The 20,062-nt window shown below is 38.5% G+C and overlaps 1 protein-coding gene across 2 annotated transcripts in view; it reads left to right on the forward strand.

Annotated features, from left to right (window-relative positions):
* The first annotated feature begins 1,553 nt into the window (after positions 1–1,553).
* Positions 1,554–20,062, forward strand: part of Taf2 (TATA-box binding protein associated factor 2) — a 61,913-nt gene continuing 43,404 nt past the window's right edge. The window contains exons 1-10 of one of the 2 annotated variants that reach the window (XM_060389411.1): positions 1,554–1,873; positions 2,299–2,353; positions 6,455–6,615; positions 7,874–7,992; positions 9,702–9,843; positions 10,593–10,824; positions 13,074–13,258; positions 14,424–14,537; positions 16,486–16,585; positions 18,114–18,199. In XM_060389411.1, the coding sequence (XP_060245394.1) occupies positions 1,791–1,873; positions 2,299–2,353; positions 6,455–6,615; positions 7,874–7,992; positions 9,702–9,843; positions 10,593–10,824; positions 13,074–13,258; positions 14,424–14,537; positions 16,486–16,585; positions 18,114–18,199 (1,277 nt within the window). In that variant the 5' untranslated portion in view covers positions 1,554–1,790. The remainder of the gene's footprint in view (positions 1,874–2,298; positions 2,354–6,454; positions 6,616–7,873; positions 7,993–9,701; positions 9,844–10,592; positions 10,825–13,073; positions 13,259–14,423; positions 14,538–16,485; positions 16,586–18,113; positions 18,200–20,062) is intronic. The other variant, XM_021650065.2, reaches the window with a different exon arrangement.

The following is a 20,062-nucleotide window of genomic DNA, read 5'->3' on the forward strand; positions in this document are numbered from 1 at the left end:
ATTTGGTTTCCTAGTTATTTGTACACTTATAAGATCTTCGGAAGAACTATTTTAGTCTCATACAGAGATTTATTATGTTAAAATCCATTTCTATATCAAGGGGTACATTAAGTCAGAGTTCTCTGATATATACAGGTATATATATAATATATTTAATATATATTCTCTAATATGTGCATATATTACATATATCTATATATTTATATGTGTATACAGATATATGTTGGATTTATTTAGTTGTTTCCCAGGCTGTTGTCTTTTAAAAAAATATTTTATGTATACGAGTGCTCTATCTGCATGTACACCTGATTTTCAGAAGAAGGCATCACATCATATAAATGGTCATGAGCCACCACGTAGTTGCTGAGAATTGAACCCAGGACTGCTGGAAGAGCAGACAGTGCTCTTAACCACTGAGCCACCTCTCCAGCCCCCTCTTCATGTCCTTTATACTAGCTGCCACCATAAGGTATGGCCTAGATTAAAGGCGGATCTTCCCACCTCAAAAGATCCAGATTAGAGTCGGGTCTCCCACCTCAGACATTTAATTAAGAAAAATCTCTCATAGGAATACCAAGCTGCTTAGGAAGAATGAAGTGATCCTACATGAGGACTGTGGAAAGCATTCATGAGCTCTGCCTTTACTTTGTGTGTATTTAATAAACAAATGTTCACTGGGAAAGATTCTCGTTTTGGAACATTTGATAAAGTTATGGCTTTATTTTCCTAATTGGTTTTCTTTAGACCCAAGTTCAGATTATTTAAAATCCGCTAACGAACTTGTTAACAGGACCATTAGAAAGGGTAAGCAACGGGTGGTGCACGCCTGTGATCCAAGCACTCTGGAAGGAAGAGGCAGGCGGATCTCTGTGAGTTGGAGGCCAGCCAGATCTACAAAGTGAGTCCAGGACAGCCAAGGCTACACAGAAACCATGTCTCAAAAAACCAAACCAAAACAACAACAACAAAAAAAGCAAAGTTAAATCTGCAAGTAGAAAAAAGGTTAATGGATAATGACAAGTAAAAGAAAGTAAACAAATACTAGTTTGCCTCTTTGACCCCACAGAACAGGAAATGAAAATATAAGTCTTCAAAATATCTTTTAATAAATTTGTCTGCATTTATGAATATGGTTTGATTTATATCTGCTGATTGATAAGATAAATACTGAGGCCTTGGGCCTTCGGGGCTTGAGAGTTCCCTGCGGTCTAATTACACATTTGCAGTTTAAATCACGGTCCAAACAGTGAGTTTGTTATTTGACACCGCAAACGCTTTGGTTTCGTGACCGTTACTGGCTCCCAGATCCCTCGCCCCTTACCTCAGTTATGCCTGGCTCCTTGTCTTCCACACTTATACAAACGTGATTCGCCTAACACTTAACATTCCTCCCTTCCTTCCCGATCTTCTCTTCTCACCCAGTAAATTTCAGAAATGTTTCACACACCAACTAGAAATCAGGAGCCAAATCCAAAGACGCTGTTTTATCGAGCAGGCTCCGCCCACTGACGGCAGGAGGAGACTTCCGGGTTGCGCCTCTTCTGCGGCGCCACATCCTCTGACGTCACCGGTCAGAGGTGACGGGCAAGATGTCGGCCGGCGGCGGCGTTGAGCGGTTGTAGAGCGGCTCCTCTGTGTGACAGGGACCGGACTGAAGCCGCTTGGAGTGGTCAGGGAAGGGGCGCGAGGCCGAGGCCAGGAGGCCGGGCGCTCCGGGTCCACGGACCGCTACCGGGAATGCGCCGCAGCCCCGCGAGCAGCTGGGAAGGCGAGCCCCGTGCGTGTGCTTCATGCCGCCCACCGGCATAGAGTCCTCCAGGATGAACAAGAAGAAAGGAGATAAGGGCTTCGAAAGCCCACGGCCGTATAAATTATAAGTACCTTTTTAAGCCCCCCGTGTATCTCACTTCTCTTTGATTTTGTTTTCATTGATTCTGTGAGTGACTTGAGCCTGGGGAGCTAGTGGGAAATGAAAGAGTCCAGTGGACATGATGTTTGTAGGGTGAAAACGTTTTGAATTGACAGTACTCAGCAGATTTAACCCTCACACCCTCGCCACACACAAAATGCAAGCTCATAAACCTTTCTTAAAGTACCGCTATATTTTTGTCAAAACAAACCTTTTCATGGTTGTTGCTAGATTTAAAATAAGCAGATTACTCATTTTGTAGGGTTTGGAAGATACAAACTTCTTGTATGATCTTTGAGCTGCTTAGACCAGAATCTTTATTTGTACTCCGATAGAGTCATGCTTTCATTTAATAATAGTACTTTCCTTTCTTTCTTTTTTTAATATACAACCCATCAGGTCGTCTGTATCAACAACATAAACTTCCAGAGAAAATCTGTTGTGGTAAGATCATTTCCAGTTGTCCTAACAGTTTAAGTCGGCCTTTCACAGTTCTTGGGATCTATATAAACTTACAGATAATGGTGCCTCAAGAGTAAGAAATTAGAATTCAAGTCTGTTTGATCAGATTCTTTCACTATATGTGTTACCTCAGTTCTCCTAACCGCCCCCTTTCCTGGTTAAAATGTTCATATGTTAAGTGTGTTGTGAAATAGGAAGCCCTTTCACATTGTGCATTAGACGAGAATAAGCCTGTAGTCATAGCAGTCTTAGACATTAGTACATTGGTAAAGATCCTTAAAAAAGTCATTGGATCCAGCTGCTCACTTACGGAATTTCTTTTGTAGAATTTGTCACAGATTGCTATTTATCTTGAGTTTTGGGGCTAGAACACGTTAGGTGCATTATGTAGGGAAGTGGAAGAATTAGGGAGTATACTTAAGGTTTTACATTAGCAGTGGAGGAATGTCACGAAGTAGCTCTCAGTGAAGCTTAGTCCTATGAAAGTTCAGTAGAGTCAGCATGCTTGATTGAATTATAGTGAATGTGAGTTGAAGCTTTCCTGTCTATAAGACATTCCTTAAAGTGTGTGTATACTAACTAATAGACTCTTCACTGTAACCTCTTGACGTAGATAAGATTTCAGTCTCAACTCTATAAATGAGGGAGCTGAGAGGTTAAGGGGAAGGAAGGTAAATAAGAAAGGTAAGAAGGAGAACAGCTACTGTCTACATGTAGTCTAGCAGAAGAACCTCTGGTAGCCATTGCTCACATTTTTGTGTCACCACTTTTCTGTAATCCACAAGAAATATCCTGTTGCTTAGATTTAGGACATTGACATAGAGAAATGAGCAGTTCACCTCTTCCACCATAATAGACCTTACTTCACTGTACAGAGACCTATTATTACAACATATATAATGTTCTAGGGTCAAACAAGTAAACATTGGTCCTAGTCTAATATTCTTGATCTATGGTACCATTTAATGACATGACCTCCAAGTACTTCCTGCCTGACTACTTCTGGACTCTGGTAATGTTGTGAGAGCTCAGATATTCTGTCACTTCCAAGAACCAAGCTCTGATAATGCCAACAAGGTTTAGGGCTTTTGTTTTTGTTTTTGGAACAGTGACCTGGCATATGGTTGCAGATCCTTCCTTGCTAGTCTCAGAAGATAGATTCAAGAGGCTATGTGGTAGAGACTGGCTTCACATTTACCCAGAGAGCTCTCTTCTAGGACTGTGAACTGGCTTAGATCTAGATAATCTCTACTATTGTAATTTGAGTCAATTATTTTCCCCAGTAGACAGAATTTTTTTCTGTTTATTGGACAACACCATCATTATATACCTATTTATATCTCTTCAACACCAGATAATCAGATAATGTTTATTCTGTGGATCAAAGTACTGTATTTAAGAGGGATATAGTGGTACCTGCCTATAATACCAGCACATAGGAGGTTGAGATGGGAAGATCAATTGAGCCTAGGAAATTTAGATGAGCTTGAGCAAAATGGAGAGACCTCCTCTTAGAAAAAAAACCAAAACCACCGTGGTGGGCGGTTTATGATGAGCCTGAACTATATAGGGGGATGCTGTTTCAAATAAATAAATAAATAAATAAATAAATAAATAAATAAATAAATGGGATAAGAGAGTGATTGGTGGTCAAGATTTGGGATGAGCAGAGAAGAAAGACCCAAAATGTGCAGGATGGCTTTTGGGGGCAAAGGAGCAGTCCAGTTTTTGATTGACGGGAGGGGCTATATGAGAACAACTATAGACATTTCAATTCACGATGGCAATATCAGCAGTGTGGAGGGGTCTTTCAGATTTTGATTATTGTCCTGGAGTGGAGGAACTCTGGCAATTTAGGTCAAGGAACTTGAAGTCACTGTTCTCAGAAGGGCCTCTGGCCTCTGCCACCTGACTGCAGGTACTATAGGCATGTGCTCCACGCCCAATAGGATCATACAGTTACTAGGTGGTGGATCTAGGACTCAAACATAAGGGGTTTATTGCCAGAAAAGTTGCATTTATGTGCAGCTGACCACTGCCTTGGCTTTTGTAGTGTTTACTGCATTCAGTCTGATAAATGGCCAAGAAATCAAAGTGAGTGCCTATTTCCTTTCTAGTTTATCATAAATAAGAGAGTAGGCAGCTTCTCTTGGACATTCAGGAGATTTCATTTAAGTATGGTAAATAAAGAGTTTTCAAAAGGATTAGAAGACACGAGATAACTAGTTGTGAAATGCTGGGAAAAAACCTTAATAATGAAAGGAACAATTTTGAAATGTTAGATGATCTGAGGATTTTAGTTATGTCAGTGGCTATGGATGTTAGACTGGCAGCTTGTGAAGTCAGTCCACCCGCCTGTGCCTGATACTGAGATTAAAGGTGTGCACCCCCACTCCTAGCATCAGATTCATCTGGTTCTACTTGATGCCTTTCACTTACCCTAAGTTCATTTATTTAGGGTGGTCATTGGGTGATTGACAGGGTAATTTAAGACAATTTGGCCAAGTCATGATGCCATACAACTTTAATGCCAGCACTAGAGGCAAAGGCAGACATCTGAATTTGAGGTCAACTGGATCTCCATAGAGAGTTTAGCCCAGCTAAGACTACATATAGGGAGGGAGAGTCTATACATTTTGGGCTTCCTGCTACATTGCCTTATGGTTTACACCTCTTCTTTTTTCAACACAGGATTTTGCTATGTAGGCTGGGCTGGCTTCGAACTTGTGGGCATCCTCCTGCCTTCACCTCTAGATGTTACAAGTACAAGCATGTGTCACCACGATTTGTACTTTTAAATACAAAACTTTTGTAAACAATATTTTGGTGTTTGCTTTCTACTCTAAATCATTGATTAATGTTGATCTTTTGATTTAAGAGTATGTGCCTCTTATTAGGGAATTGGAAGCATAGTGGCTGTAAAATTGCATGTTTTTGAGGAGTTGGTCTAAAGGTTATACAGAAAATATTCAGGAATTTTATTTAAAGCCCTTGTGCCCAGAGGATTATAAACTAGTATAAAGAGATAGACCTAGATCTCGCTAGCATTTTCTTACCTTCATTAATTTATGTATAAAAGTTAACACTTAGAATACTCTCCAGTGGTACATCTCTCTTAGGGCTTGCGCTTTTGTGCAAAATGTTTCAAGTAGCACTTTTTTTTCTCAGAGTTAGTATTTCTCAGAGTTGGGATTAGAGAGTACCTAAAGAAGGTAGTATGGTACCTGATGTGTAGCAAGTGCCATTATATCTAGTCCTCTGTGCTGACTCATTGCTTGTATATACTCCTGTTAGGATCTCTAAAATCCTCATACTCGCTACGTAGCATCAGAAACATTTTCTGCCCTCCCCCCCATAGTTCACGTGTAAGCATAACAGTTTTCAATCAAGCGTATGGAAATTACTGGACATGCATTCCATATTCACCTGTCTTTCCCATTTGAGTCAATGTCGGATGTTGGTAAGAGTATTTGGCTGTCAGTTGTATAGTAGTTTCTTTAAAAGGACTGCACGCCCCTTTGGTAGCATGGTTGACGTGTTTATGACATGGCACTGCTTGGCAGGAAATCATTCAGTATTTGGAAGTACATACATTTCCTCGTTTATCTCCTTCGAGGAGCCTCACACTCGTTAGCTTTAGTAGTGTAGTTTTTTAATCCCAAGTTCTTCGTGCCATCAGAATCTTGTACATCAACCTCCTGGTTTTGTCTCTATCCTTTACCATTTTCTGTTCCTCTAGCCCTTTTTCTTTTCTTTCCTTTTTTTTTCAGTCTACTCTTGTATTTGAGACTAGTAAAGGGTTTTACTTTTCTAGCCAACAATGGCTTACTTATCACAGGTAGCACAGGTGAAGGAAGGACCAGACTGGTAAAGACTAGATAAACTGTACTCATTCAGTTCAGTCACTGGCCCAATTAATGTGTGAAATGAAGATTCTTGGAGAGCACTCACATGTATGTAGCTATTTAGAATTTTATCTTTGGAGGTAGCATAGAGAAGCAGTAATTAAAAAATATGTCTATACATGTATGTGTATTCCTACAGCACTCTGGCATTTATTGTAGATCTTGTTTATTGTTACAGGGATTTGTGGAGCTCACTGTATTTCCTACAGTTGCGAACTTGAATAGAATCAAGTTGAACAGTAAACAGTGCAGAATATACCGGGTCAGGGTCAATGACTTGGAGGCTGCTTTTATTTATAATGATCCAACCTTAGAAGTCTGTCACAGTGAATCAAAACAGTAAGTTATACACGTTAAGAAGGTGATATTTCTGAGTCATTCTGTCACTGTCATGGTTTTTAGAGATTGGGTTAGTGTTTTTTCAAAAAAAAAAAATTCTATTATTATATAGGCCTATATGTTGTATAATTTCTGTTGCTTTTACTGTTCAAATTTTGCTCAAGATTTCCCCACCTTTGTCTAAAAGTAAGTTATTAAATTTCTCTGCTTCATACTACGACTTTAAAGAAGTATTATCTGGGAATTTTCAGTACATTTATTTTTGGTACATTATGTTAACCATGTTTCTGTTTTAATGCTTTTGTAAGTGTTCACTTCGTAAATACCAAGAAATTGATTCAATTAATTGAATAGTCACCATCATCTTCAGACCAGATATACTTTAAATGTTTTCGCTATTTTATTGTCTATTAACTTTAGTTCACTATTTGAAAGTATCTTATGAAATATTATATCCACTGTCAACTATTTGAGGGCGTTTTTTAAAAGCTTTGATGGCACTAAGTTATATTATTTCCATGATTTTTGGTGTTTTGTAGTGGGATGCCAAGCTCAGTTATGAACTTTTTAGTCAAGATGGTATCTTATCTAGCCTAGAATGTGTCATACGGCTTTAAAGCAGTCATTCTCAAAGTGTGTTCCCAGACAAGCAACATCAGTGTCATGTAGGAAACTTCTCAGATTTGCAAATCTCGAGTGTTAGCCCAAACCTACTTACTGAATCAGACAGGATAGGGTCCCAGAAGTTGTGCTAGGCAAACCTAAGTGATTCTGGTATGGTCTAAAGCTTTACAGTGATATCAGAAAAATAGTGATTTTTGTCATTCCAGAGTTAATGAAAAATGTTAACACAGTGATCTCTTTAATAGTTCATTTTAGCTCTTGGTTTTCTTCCTTCCTTCCTTCCCCCCTCCTTTCCTTCCCTCCCTCCTTTTTTTCTTTCCTTCCCCCCCCTTTTTTTTCCTTTCTCCTTTCCTTCCTGTTTTGAGCCCAGGCTGCTCTTGAACTCACAGAGATGCTCCTGCCTCTGCCTCCAGAGTGCTGGGTTCAAAGGTGTGCTCTACCATGTTCAGTCATGTTAATAGCTCTTAACATATTGAACAGCATAAGGAATAGTTAACTTGGCTAAAAAAGTATTCTTACAAATTGTGTAAAAAGACATAAAACCTAGAAATAATTGATGCCCATTGATATTTAGAAAAATCTTGGTGAAGTGTGTGGCTTGTTTGTATTACTAATTGGCTTTTTATCTCCCTAGGAGAAATCTTAATTATTTTTCCAATGCGTACGCAGCTGCGGTTAGTGCTGTTGATCCTGATGCGGGGAATGGAGAACTCTGCATTAAGGTTCCCTCAGAGCTCTGGAAGCATGTTGATGGTAAAACACTGGGAATGTATTAATAATACCTTGAAAAAAATCCTGTTAAATTTAGAAGCCAGAAAGTTAGCAATGCTTAAACTATAGACTAACCAGTGGAAATGTACAGAAGGAATTGGAAAAGTCTTTACTCCTTTAGGGTCCTGGATTGATAGGAATATGTTGTCCATAGGCTATTACAAAATTAACTGGTTTCACTGTTTCTGTAGTGCTGTGAAACTGCTTTATAGATGTTAGGCATGTTCTCTGTCATTAGGCTGTGCCACCTGCTCCTTTCACTTGTTTTTTTGTTTGTTTGTTGTTGTTTGTTTGAACCTGCCTCCCTGGAACTCATGCTATAGACCAGGCTGGCTTCAAACTCAGATCTATTTGCCTCTGCCTCCTGAGTACTGGAACCAAAGGCATGTACCACAACACCCAGCTCTGTGTTGCTCTTTTGCTGAAAGGTGTTTTAAAGATCATGTGGCTAGAGTATGTGCCATGTGGTGTCAGCTCTGCTTAGAACAGTAGCATGTCAGCAGCATCAGCGGTCCTAGTTCCCCTTGTTTTAGAAGAGTCCTCTCAAATCCCACGAGGTAAGTTCACTCAGCTAGTTTGTGATAGAGCAGAAGCTAGACGCGGGCTCTTCTCACATGCTCTGTAATACTCAGAGTTTATCCTTTGTAGATCTTCACTATTCTTTCTCTAAAAATTTATCCATTAAAATTACTGTTTGAAAACTTTTTCTACCTTAGTCTTGTGAACGTCAAGGAAAAAATAAAGAAAACAGTTTGTTTTGGCTTTGTTTTCAGTGTGTTTAGGGGCAGGCAAGAAAATAGTGGTATTCTTCAGTTTAGGGCACATGTAGAAGCTTATCTTTGTATGTGCATGCACTTGTAATATGAGGGGAAAATTAAAATAATTACTTTTAATCTAATGCTAGAGAGGCTTTTTTTTGTTTTTATTTGTTTGCTTTCTTTTGAGACTGGGTTTTTCTGTGTAACAGCTCTGGCTTTTCTGTGTAACAGCTTGGCTTTTCTGGAACCTGCTGGGTAGACCAGGCTGGCCTCCAATCCACAGAGGTCCTCCTGTGTCTGCCTCCCAAGTGCTAGAATTAAAAGCATGTGCCACCATGCCCTGTGAGGCTGTTTTACTATATGGAAACAAAACATATTTTAAAAACATAATAGATGGTGCAGTTTCATTAGTAATCCTCCCCACCCTACTTCCCTTCCTTTAGTCTCCAAAGTCAAATAGAGTTGACAATTTTGGAAAAAAATAACAAAAGGAGAAAAACTTGAAAAATAGAATTGCAGTTGGAGTTGACAGGCTTTAAAGCAGCCATATTAGGGGTTTTGATTTTTTTTCTGGAAACATTACATGTTGTCAGAAATGTTGAGAAGAGAATATCCTGTGAGTGGTGCTGTGCTTTGTGAGAGACTGCAAGCAGCAGCTGATAGATGGGAGGCAAGCTCTCAACCAGTTTAAGTGGAAACATGCAAAAGCCTATGCTGTGCCAAGCAGCACAGTGTCTTTCTTTCTCTATGGTGGAATTTGATCCTAGACCTCTAGCATCTCGGCAAGTGCCCTGCCACTGGAGCTGCATCCAGAGCAGCTCTGTGGTTTCTTAATATAGTGCTCAGGCTGTGGTTCTCCTTGTAGCATCTTTATTATGTAGGTTACTGTTGCCTATTTACATGTCAATAAATGTATATATTTATTTATTGCAGAGTTAAAGGTCCTGAAGATACATATTAATTTTTCTTTGGATCAGCCAAAAGGAGGTCTTCATTTTGTGGTACCCAGTGTAGAGGGAAGTATGGCAGAGAGAGGTGCTCATGTCTTCTCTTGTGGGTATCAGAATTCTACAAGGTAGATTATAAATTCATATATTTCAATTAACTTAATTTTTAAAGTTACATTTGTATGTTTTGCATATGCAGTGTATTTATTTAGAATGGCAGGTATAAGCTTGACTCTCCCTCCCCTACAAAGCTGCTTCTGAGTCATGCTGTGTTGGTTATTCCTTTTCAGTCTTGTCATTTTTTTTTCATCTTTCCCTTTAGGAAATGGTTTTGAAATAATCTTCTAAGCTCTATTCTTTAACTTTATAGTGAAGTTTAGAAAGCTACAACATTTAAATACAAAAAGATAGTAACTTTTCACGAGTGAACAAACTATTGAGCTCACATTCAGATCAACACAAAAAACATTAGCACTTGGCGGAGTCCCCTCTGCTTCCGGTCAGCTTGCCCCCTGGCATTCTGTCTGGTTGCCCTGTTCCTGAAATACCATCGATTGTGCTTGGTTTTGAACTTAAAATGGACTCATTCGTGGGTTGTGTTCTTTGTAGCTAGCTTTTTGTTGTTATTTAACATCGGTAGGTTTACATAAAGACCTGTATCTTTATGTAAAATTGTAATCCAGTCAGTCTTATGTTCTGTAGTTCACTATGTTATTGAAATGTTTTATAATGTGAGTATTTTTCCTCAGATTATTAATTCTTCTAAGCCAAAGATTGTGTTTATATTTTGGTGCCATGTACTGATTCTGTCATATCCTAAAAACTGACCAGAGATTTTAAATGTAAAGTATAATCTGTACTGTCAATCTGCTTGCAGATTTTGGTTCCCATGTGTTGATTCATACTCTGAGTTGTGTACCTGGAAGTTAGAATTTACAGTAGATGCTGCAATGGTAGCTGTGTCCAATGGAGATTTGTTAGAGACGGTGTATACTCATGATATGAGAAAGAAGACGTTCCATTATATGCTTACTATTCCTACTGCAGCGTCCAATATCTCCTTGGCCATTGGACCTTTTGAAATACTCGTAGATCCATATATGCATGAGGTAAGTCATTTTACTCGTTTATTCTCCTCTGTACTTTTACTCAGGAAGACAAAGGCATAGATAAATAGTGCTGTCCTTAAATGTCAAGACTGTCAATAAAAAGAAAACATTTTACATCACATTTATTTGAAAGGAAACATTTTGATAAGTTTGTTGGCTCTTATTCTAACCATACCTCAGTATGCTTAAGTGAGAATAAACCTTGCTATTTATTACTTTTTTTTTCTTTAAAAATGAGGTCTCTCTGTGCAGTATACACTAACCTTGAAGTCATGTGTTCCATTATACTGTGCCTGTGCTTTAATTTCCAAATTGCAGTTTTTCAACTTCTAGAGATGGGACATAGATGAAATTAGTGATAATGGTTAATTTTAGAAAGCAATTTACACTCTGTTTAGGGTGTGCTTGGATTAGTTTTTTTAATCTTTTTTTTTTTTTATTTTTCTGAGGCAAGGTTTCTCTGTGGAGTCTTGGCTGTCTTGGACTTGCTTTATAGAGCAGACTGACCTTGAACTCACAGTGATCTACCTGTTTCTGCTTCCCTGGGTGCTGGGATTAAATGTGTGTGCCACCACACCTGGCTGTGGTTTGTTGTTGTTTTTTTTTTTTTTTTTAATGCTAAGTACTGTATTAGAAAAAAATTTTAAGTTTTCATATTTTTAAAATACTTTACTTACATTTACGTTCATTTTTCTAATCAGAAAATATTTCCTGTTGGCCTTGACTCCATTTGTAGTATCTACTTTTTAAATCCCGATCTTTCAAACTATTTTAGGTTAATTTTGTTTTGTCTTGTTTTTTGCTTTTGTTTTTATGGTTTTTGTTTGTTTGTTTCTTCTTTAACAGTCTTGTTGAGTAGCTCAGGCTTTCCTCATGTTCAAGATACTATTCTTGCCTCAACTTTCTGAGCACTGAGGCATATACTACTGCATCTAGCTTTTATCTATCAAACTTCTGTGTAACATGAAAAGATTGACTGTGATGTCATCTTCTGAATGAAGCATTATTACTAGGTTGTTGTTTGTTCTTAGACAGTCTCACTGTGTAGCTCCAGCTGGCTTTACACTTGAGATAATACTCTTTACCACTCTAGAGGCAGCGGGACCTGGGAGAAAGAGCTGATGAATAAGGAGTTAAGTCTCATGCCGTGCCAACTTTATTCAGAGCAGCTTATAATTTGAGGGTTAAGTGGGGTCACATGAGTAAAGTGTGCAATCATAGGGTCCAAGCCGCATGTGGGAGACAAGTTGTTTGTGGCTGCACGTGGCAAAAACTTGTTTTTCCATAGAGGTATATAAACAATAGCCAGGTGTAATAAATACTCTGAAATAAACTCACTCCTATCTGCTACACCTGGGAGGGGAACAAAAGCATTTCCCAAGAACGATTCCATGTTTTCGAAGAAACTGGTCAGGGTACAAGACTCTTGTCTTGGTTTCTTGGGAGTTTTTCCATAAGCACTCAGAATTCTCATACAACTTTATTCTTGGAACATGGAGTGCTGGGATTACAGATGTGTGCCACCACTCCTGGCTTCTTCATTCATTTGATATAGAATCGTTTCATAAGACAGTCTGTGATACTTGTTTTGAATTTAGCTTATTGTGAAAATCATGACTCTTATTTCTGTTGAGTATTTTTTCCCTCCTTACTACAGTATGTTTCACCTGTGTTCAGCTCGCCAGCATTCAGCCTGCAGCTGAAACATAATAGGAGGGCTGGAATTCTTGGTATACAGACAGCTCTGTCTGATTAGCCTTAGCTGGTTTATGCTGTCACTGTGTAGCTGAGGCTGACTTCAGCCTCTCAAGAACTAGAATTACTGTTATGAGCCACCATGTTGGGCAGCATAAACTGTTAATTTCTAGATTTAGTTTAGTGCTACTTGCCTAGCATGTGAAAGACTTTGGAATCAGTTTTCAACATTGTACACACACAAAAATTACTAAAATATTACTATAAACTATGCAGTAATCGCTAGGTTTGGACACATAGGAGATTACTCTAAGCCTGAAAATTTAATACTTTCTCATTTATGCATAAGAGAAGAAAATTAATTTGGAACCACTTTGTTTTCATTGTGTGTAAGCTTTTCATATAATCCGTCTTAAATTTAATTTTTTAGCACAATGAACATTTTGTAAACCTGATCTGAAAAGCCCACTAATTTTACAACAGCTATTTTCAACATTATGAAATTTATTAAAAAGTGAATACCTTTTCTTTGAATTTTATTCTTTTATTTTCAGGTTACTCATTTTTGTTTGCCTCAACTTCTTCCGCTACTTAAACATACCACATCATACCTTCACGAAGTTTTTGAGTTTTATGAAGAAATTTTGACTTGTCGCTATCCATACTCCTGTTTTAAGACTGTCTTCATTGATGAGGCTTACGTTGAAGTGGCCGCTTATGCTTCTATGAGCATTTTTAGGTTAGTGTCTCCTCAAATGGGGAAAGCCTAAATTAAAATAACGATGAAGTGAAAAGCTGTGACTGGGCAGATTTAAGACTGGTTTTGAACTTCAGGTATGATTGGTATGATTTGAGTTTATAGATAATCTGGTATTTAAAAAAATGTTACAGCGCAGCCTCCTATATAAGGAAGTAACACATAGTACCTTCCTCCACAATTAGCATTCACATTTCCATTTCTGGTTTAGTTTTTAATGTTTGTGAATGTGTAGCTTTTACATACGAGTAATTAGTATGTCTTTTTGGTAGCACTATAAAAATGTACTGGTGTCATCAATTTGTCAAAAATACCATTTTTTCCCCTTTGTTTCAGTCCTTCTTTTTTACCTTTTTTTTCCCCCAGGGAAAAGTTCTAAATTTATAAGGGCAGGTTTGTTTTTTTTTTTTTCCCCCTGTCTCTTAAAAGCTCTCATGTGTAATTTGGGACGCTAATACTGTGCATTTTCTAGTGCAAACTTGGAAAAATTAAATGGAAGAATGCATTTAGAATAAGAGAGTGTCAACATTTGATAGTAGGAGAAGGCTCTTATTTTTGTTACTGGTTCTCTGGTTTCTGGAGACAGTGTCTCCTCACTATGTGTTTCAGGCTACCTGTATTCCAGACTGAATGCTAGCTTAGGGAGTGTGCCTCTGCCTCCAACTGGGGAAAAGAATTTTGAAAATAAGTAACCCCATTGTATTAGGATTCATTTCTGATTAACACCGTTTCTTCCTCACTCTACAAAACAGTGATTTATATTTTTTATAAAAATCAATACAAGGGGCTGGAGAGATGGCTCTGTGGTTAAGAGTACTGTCTGTCCTTCCAAAGGACCCGGGTTCAAGTCCCAGCACCCACATGGCAGCTCACAACTGTCTGTAATACCTATTCCAAGGGATCTGACACCTTCACACTAATGCACATAAAGTTGAAATCAAAATACTGTTCTTTGCTTTAGGCAGATTGTGAATTTCAGATAAATTTTGAAAATATTAAAATAATTTTGGGGAGAATATTCTTAAATTTTTCTTCTGTATTGAATTGAACCTAAAATTATATTGCTTTAGGAGTTCAGTTACTGTGTTTTGACTGTCTGGCTGTGCATCCCTTGGTCCTAAATTGCTTCCACGTCTTTGGTTTTCAGCACAAATCTTCTGCACAGTGCCATGATTATAGACGAGACGCCGCTGACCAGACGCTGCTTAGCACAGTCCTTAGCACAGCAGTTCTTTGGTTGTTTCATATCCAGGATGTCTTGGTGCGTAATTTCAGCCAAAGGATCAAGAAAGCTGGCCTCCCCTCCCCTTTTGCTCTTTGACAGGGTTTCTTGTGGCTCATGCTGTCCTCAAGCTTACTGTATATCTGAGTCTGCCCTTAAACTGATGCTGATGATCTTACCTTCATTTCACATCCCCAGGGGATTACTGATATACGCCACCATGCTTCACTCTTACCTTTACTTTTCTTGCATTGGAAGGTAACTGTTGCCCATAATTTATAAATGTTTGGATTATTTTGAGAGACTGGAGAAAAAAGAAAACAGTAAAATTTTATCTTATTTATTTTTTAATGGCTTTTAAGTCAGTATAAAAGGCAGGGCATACCTTTAACTTCAGCACTGAACAGGTAGATCTCTGAGTTAAGGCCATTCTGATCTATGTAGCAAGTTGAGATGAAGTCCCATTTATATCGTGAGACCCTGTTTGAAAAAAAAACAAAACAGTAGAGTTACTTAAATAATTTACTAAAAAAATATAAATTTTGAAAAATGTTTTAACTGTATATAATACAGATTTGGATATAGAGAAAACTAATTACAGTTCTAATGTGAGTGTTCAACTGTGGAAAAATGTTTGAGATGATTTTTTAAAGCAAAGTAATTGCCTTTAACAGTAATAGTAATGGTGTAGGAAGTTAGCCTTTTAGTTTAGATTTTTGCCAGTTCTCTGGAAAGCAGAGAAGGGGAAGCACACTTGGTGCTGGGCACAGCTCAGGGGTACAGTGCTAGGCTCTTAGCTGGAGCCCCAACACTGGAAACAGAAAACCTTCATTTTCTTTAACTTGAGATGAATTTTGTATTGTCTGTTTTTTTGAGAACTAATCTTATCTTACACTGTTCTGCCTGGCTTAGAACTTACAATGTAGACCAGGTTAGCCTGCCATCTGCCTGTCTCTGAGTGCTAGAATTATAGATGGGAAGTCACCATTCTTGGCTACTTGAGTTAATTTACAGCTCTGTACAAAACTTCCTTGAGATTGTAATTCCTTTTTATATTTTAATAATGCAGGGCTCCACTTTTTTTTTTTTTTTTTACAAATTTAACGTTACTGTGTTTATATGATAGATATATGTCAGTGAATGAGTGGTTGCTGTGAGTTGCCTATTTTCTGGAGAAAGTGCAAACATTAAACAGTTCAGCTTAAGGACACTGTAAAGCCTGGGTTTTGAGAATTGTGCCTGGTTGTCACAATAAAGAAGGTGGGATTGGAGTTTCCAGTAACTCAGGGCCTTGCTCATGCTAGGCAAGCACTGTATCACTTGAGATACTCCCAGTCCAAGAGCATGGATTTTGTTTTGATCTTTGGAGATAGAACATTACCTAGTCGACTATGTGGCTAAGGGTAACCTGGAATTCTTGACTGTTCTGCCTCCAAGTGTGAAGAGTGCCAGCACACTAGTGCATGTAAACTTTTGAACTAAGCAGTCCTGACGGTGGATATGTACTTCTTTAGTGGCAGACAGTCTGAACAGTGGCGTGCAGAGCAGGACCACTGCCACAGTGAGTGCACTGCTCACTTCAACTTTAGAGGAGGTGGTAAAGCAGTGTGGGCTCTTGATTGTCTTCTGCACTAAAGAGCAGGCCCAGGAATGCAAGCATGCTGGGAAATCGCTGTCACTGAACTATACTGGGCAACTCAGCCTAAAGCATTTGAAGAACCTGATATTATGCTAATAGCCTGTATTTCCCTTAAGACAGCAGGTGGCACATATCACACTGATTCCATTAGTTTCTTTGACCCTGCTTGGACAGTTGAACAGGCTTTTTTTTTTCCCTTGTTTTCCGTGACAGGGTTTCTCTGTGTAGCCTTGGCTGTCCTGAACTTGCTTTGTAGATCAGGCTGGTTCCGAACTCACAGAGATCCACCTGCCTCTGCTTACCTTGGACAGGCTATAATGATTAAACGTTTTATTGACTTTTCCTTAGGTCTGATGAATGGGTGCTGAAAGGGATCTCAGGTTATATTTATGGACTCTGGATGAAAAAAACCTTTGGTGTTAATGAGTACCGCCACTGGATTAAAGAGGTAAACAAAAACTAGATTTGTTCTCTACTTGTTAATCAGTAATATATGCTAGTATCTTCCTGATTTCCAAGTCTTTTGTCCTTTATTTATCCTACTTATTTATTTGTGTGTGTGTGTGTGTGTGTGTGTTGGGGCCAGTGCACATGCCAGGGTGTGTGTGCACTCAAGACAATTTACTGGATAATATATTTCTCCTTACTGTGAGTCCTGGAAACCAAGTGCAGGTGCTTAGGCACTTCGGCAAACTCTTTCACCCATCTTGTGATCCTCTTGTCCTCCATTTTACTAATTGTAAAGAACTAGCTAACTCTTTTTAAATAAAATGAAAATTTTATCCTCAGGGGGAAAAAATCATTATAACTGTGCTTCCTATGTTTGTTTCTATATCTTTCAACTGGGTGATGATTGTGTGGTGGTAATGTCTACTCCCCTGGGGATAGTGGCACATTGCTCATGTAGTATGAACGGTGCTTCACATGTAATAGTTAGTTATATGTCAGGTAGCCTTCAACAGCTACTTTATATTCTTTCATTGACACAGTATTTTCCTGTTATTTAAAGATGAAGGAAAAAAGTATTTCTATATCTATTTCTCATCATGCACATAGATATTTTAATGGTATCATTGAATTTGATTAGATCTTTAAATTCATTATTTTCAGAAAGAAAAATCCCTACCTTAAAATATCATTATTAAATTAGCATTCTGTCCAGAGAGGTCATACATTCAGCACTGGTAGAGCCCATTTTTCATTTTAGAGGAGGGAAATAACTTACCACTTGCAGTGGTAATACACCACTACTGACTATCTTAATTCTTTTATTGTCTTCAGTTTACATATGAAGAAACTAAGGCACAAAGAGGTTAAATTATTTAGTAAAGTACATGGCTAATCAACTGTATTGATAGGATCCAATTAGCTTTTAGCCGTCTTATAATGCTGTTTACTTTTCTTTTCTCTATATTATTTAAACTATTCATGAATGTCCAACATAGTTTTTTTATTTATTTAAACTATAATGGGTTTTATATATTACAGAAGAACAGAGGTAGGGTAAGATAAGGACAAACAACCAAGGCTACACAGAGAAACCCTGACTCAACCTCCCCTCCCCACAAAACAAAACAAAACAAAGCAAAACAAAACAAAACAAAACAGAAGAACAGAGGAACTTTAAATTGATAGATTATTAACATAGCTCAGACTTGCTTCTTTTTAACTGCCTTAGTACTCAGATACAAAATATTAATCAATTTAGAGGACACGTTAGAGAGGCTGAGAAGAGACATAAAGAGAAGTTGATGATCTGCTGGAGAGCCCTGAAGTCACAAAATAGAGATTTTTGAATCTTAACATTGAGCCAGCTTGTGTATTTCTTTCTGTTTATAAAAACACTAATTATTCTCAAGAGACAGTTTACTCATCTTACATTTATATCTGATTCCAGGAAAGCAAATTTGTGGTCTAGTAATAAAGATTGTTGCATGAAGAAATTTTCAATGACTCTTATTTTTGTATCTTTTTAGGAGCTAGATAAAATAGTGGCATATGAACTGAAAACTGGGGGAGTTTTACTGCATCCCATATTTGGTGGTGGAAAAGAAAAGGATAAGTATGTTACTGTTCTGAGGTGATATTATAAACCTCATTTTATGGGCTGCTACTTATAGGATCACGTGTTTCTTAAGGCTCTCTAAGACCAGAACCATAATGATAGCATGACACTGTAGACTGGCAGTGTTGTTAGTGCCCCTCATTGCTTTTCTGTTGTGTCTCATGAGATGACCGTAAATGAATTTGAACTTAGAAATGTAAGGTTTTTCTGTTTGATATGCTAATATTTCTAATTCATCTTCATCATACTAGTCATGTTCAGACCTAACTGTGGAAGTGGTTATTGTGCTTGTTGTGATGGTTAGTCTCAGTTGTCAACCTGATTCAGTTGAGAAATGCCGAGGGGATTGGTAAAGAGCACTTCTAAGTCTGGGAAGTTGATTCCAGGAGGACTGAGCAGACCAGAAGCTTTTTGAATGTGGGCCGCTATCCTGTAGCTATAGGAGGCACATGGCTAGAAAAATGAAAGCAATGGAGGAGGAATCCTGCATGCATTTTCTTCTTCTTCCTGGCCTCCATGAGACTGTAGCTGTGTTCTGCCATGTCCTTCCCGCAAACGTTGGGTCAAACTGAGCCGCAGTAAATTCTTCCGCTTCTCAGTCGTTTTGCTCAGGTTTTTGTTACAGACAAAAAGTTTAGCACAGAAAATTCCTGCCAGAGGTAGAGCTGTTACTGTCTCTAAACTAAACCATGATTATGTTTTGAAATTGAGTTTTGAAAGGAATTTGGAATAGTTGGGAGTTTTGGGCTTCATTGTCTCTAGAATGCTATAACTTTAGTGGACAATACTGTTGGGAGCTCAGAAGACCAAATGCCAAGATAAATATGGACTGTAAAGAGCAACTCAGGAAGTTTATGGTATGACTAAGAACTTTATCAGAAATTGGGCTAGAGGCCATGCATGTCAAATTATAGCAAAGAACAGGCTATATTTGTCTATCTTGAAATTTCAAGGTAGCCCGTTTTATATGCTTTGATATGGATTTTGCTGGCTGTTTTCAGACAGATTTACTGTGAAAATTGTGAGAAAGAAACTTAAGTTTGGCCAGAAAAGAAACATAAAGTCAGGGCCAAGAAAGGTAGCAGCTGAAGAGATTAAGACTGTTAAAGAAGCAAAGTATTTTGCTCTGGGACTGTAGAAAAAGACCCCGAGGCCTTCTCAGGAAGTGCTTGTATCCTCACCTGTCATGGGTATAAGGAAAAAAGATTATAAATTCACTAGAAAAAGTTCGATTTGAGAAGCAAGCTCTAGAGGTCTCTGATTGAGCCTGGCTCCCCGGGAACATGCTTTTCTGAGTTCAGCCATATGGGTACCCACAGGCAATACAGCTGAATCCAAGAAAGCCTGCTGCCTGATTGAGGTCATCAAGACCTGAACCCAGCTTGCAGTGGAAGACCTGGGAGGCTAAGCAGTATGTGGCAAGGTCAGGCTCCCTTAGCTAGCCTCTGAGATTGCAGTGCATAAGGGCACAGGAATGAAGCCACAGATGTAGTCAAGACTGCAGGAGGCTAGAGATGTGAGAAACCTACAAGGGAAAGCTGCAAGGAGCTGAACCAGCCCAAGGCAGAAACCACATGTGTTATTAAAGTGAGATAGCAAGTGCCAGGCTGTACAAGAAGTTTGGGACACATACCTGACTTGTACAATAAGGCCTAGATGCTGGACATAGAATGATAGTATATAAGTGTTACTCTGCTGTGCTTTGGTTTGTTTTGGTCCTATCCTTCTCTCATTCTGTGTCCCTGTTTAGGAATAAGCAAGTTGGCACTTTGAGGGTGTTGGCACAAAAACACAACTCAACTCTAGCCTCAAAAGGGAATATAAGAGCTAGTTTATCCCAGAGCCAGATAAGGGTGCTTG

This window comes from Meriones unguiculatus, chromosome 8 (assembly GCF_030254825.1).
Source record: "Meriones unguiculatus strain TT.TT164.6M chromosome 8, Bangor_MerUng_6.1, whole genome shotgun sequence".
NCBI classification, from domain to species: domain Eukaryota; kingdom Metazoa; phylum Chordata; class Mammalia; order Rodentia; family Muridae; genus Meriones; species Meriones unguiculatus.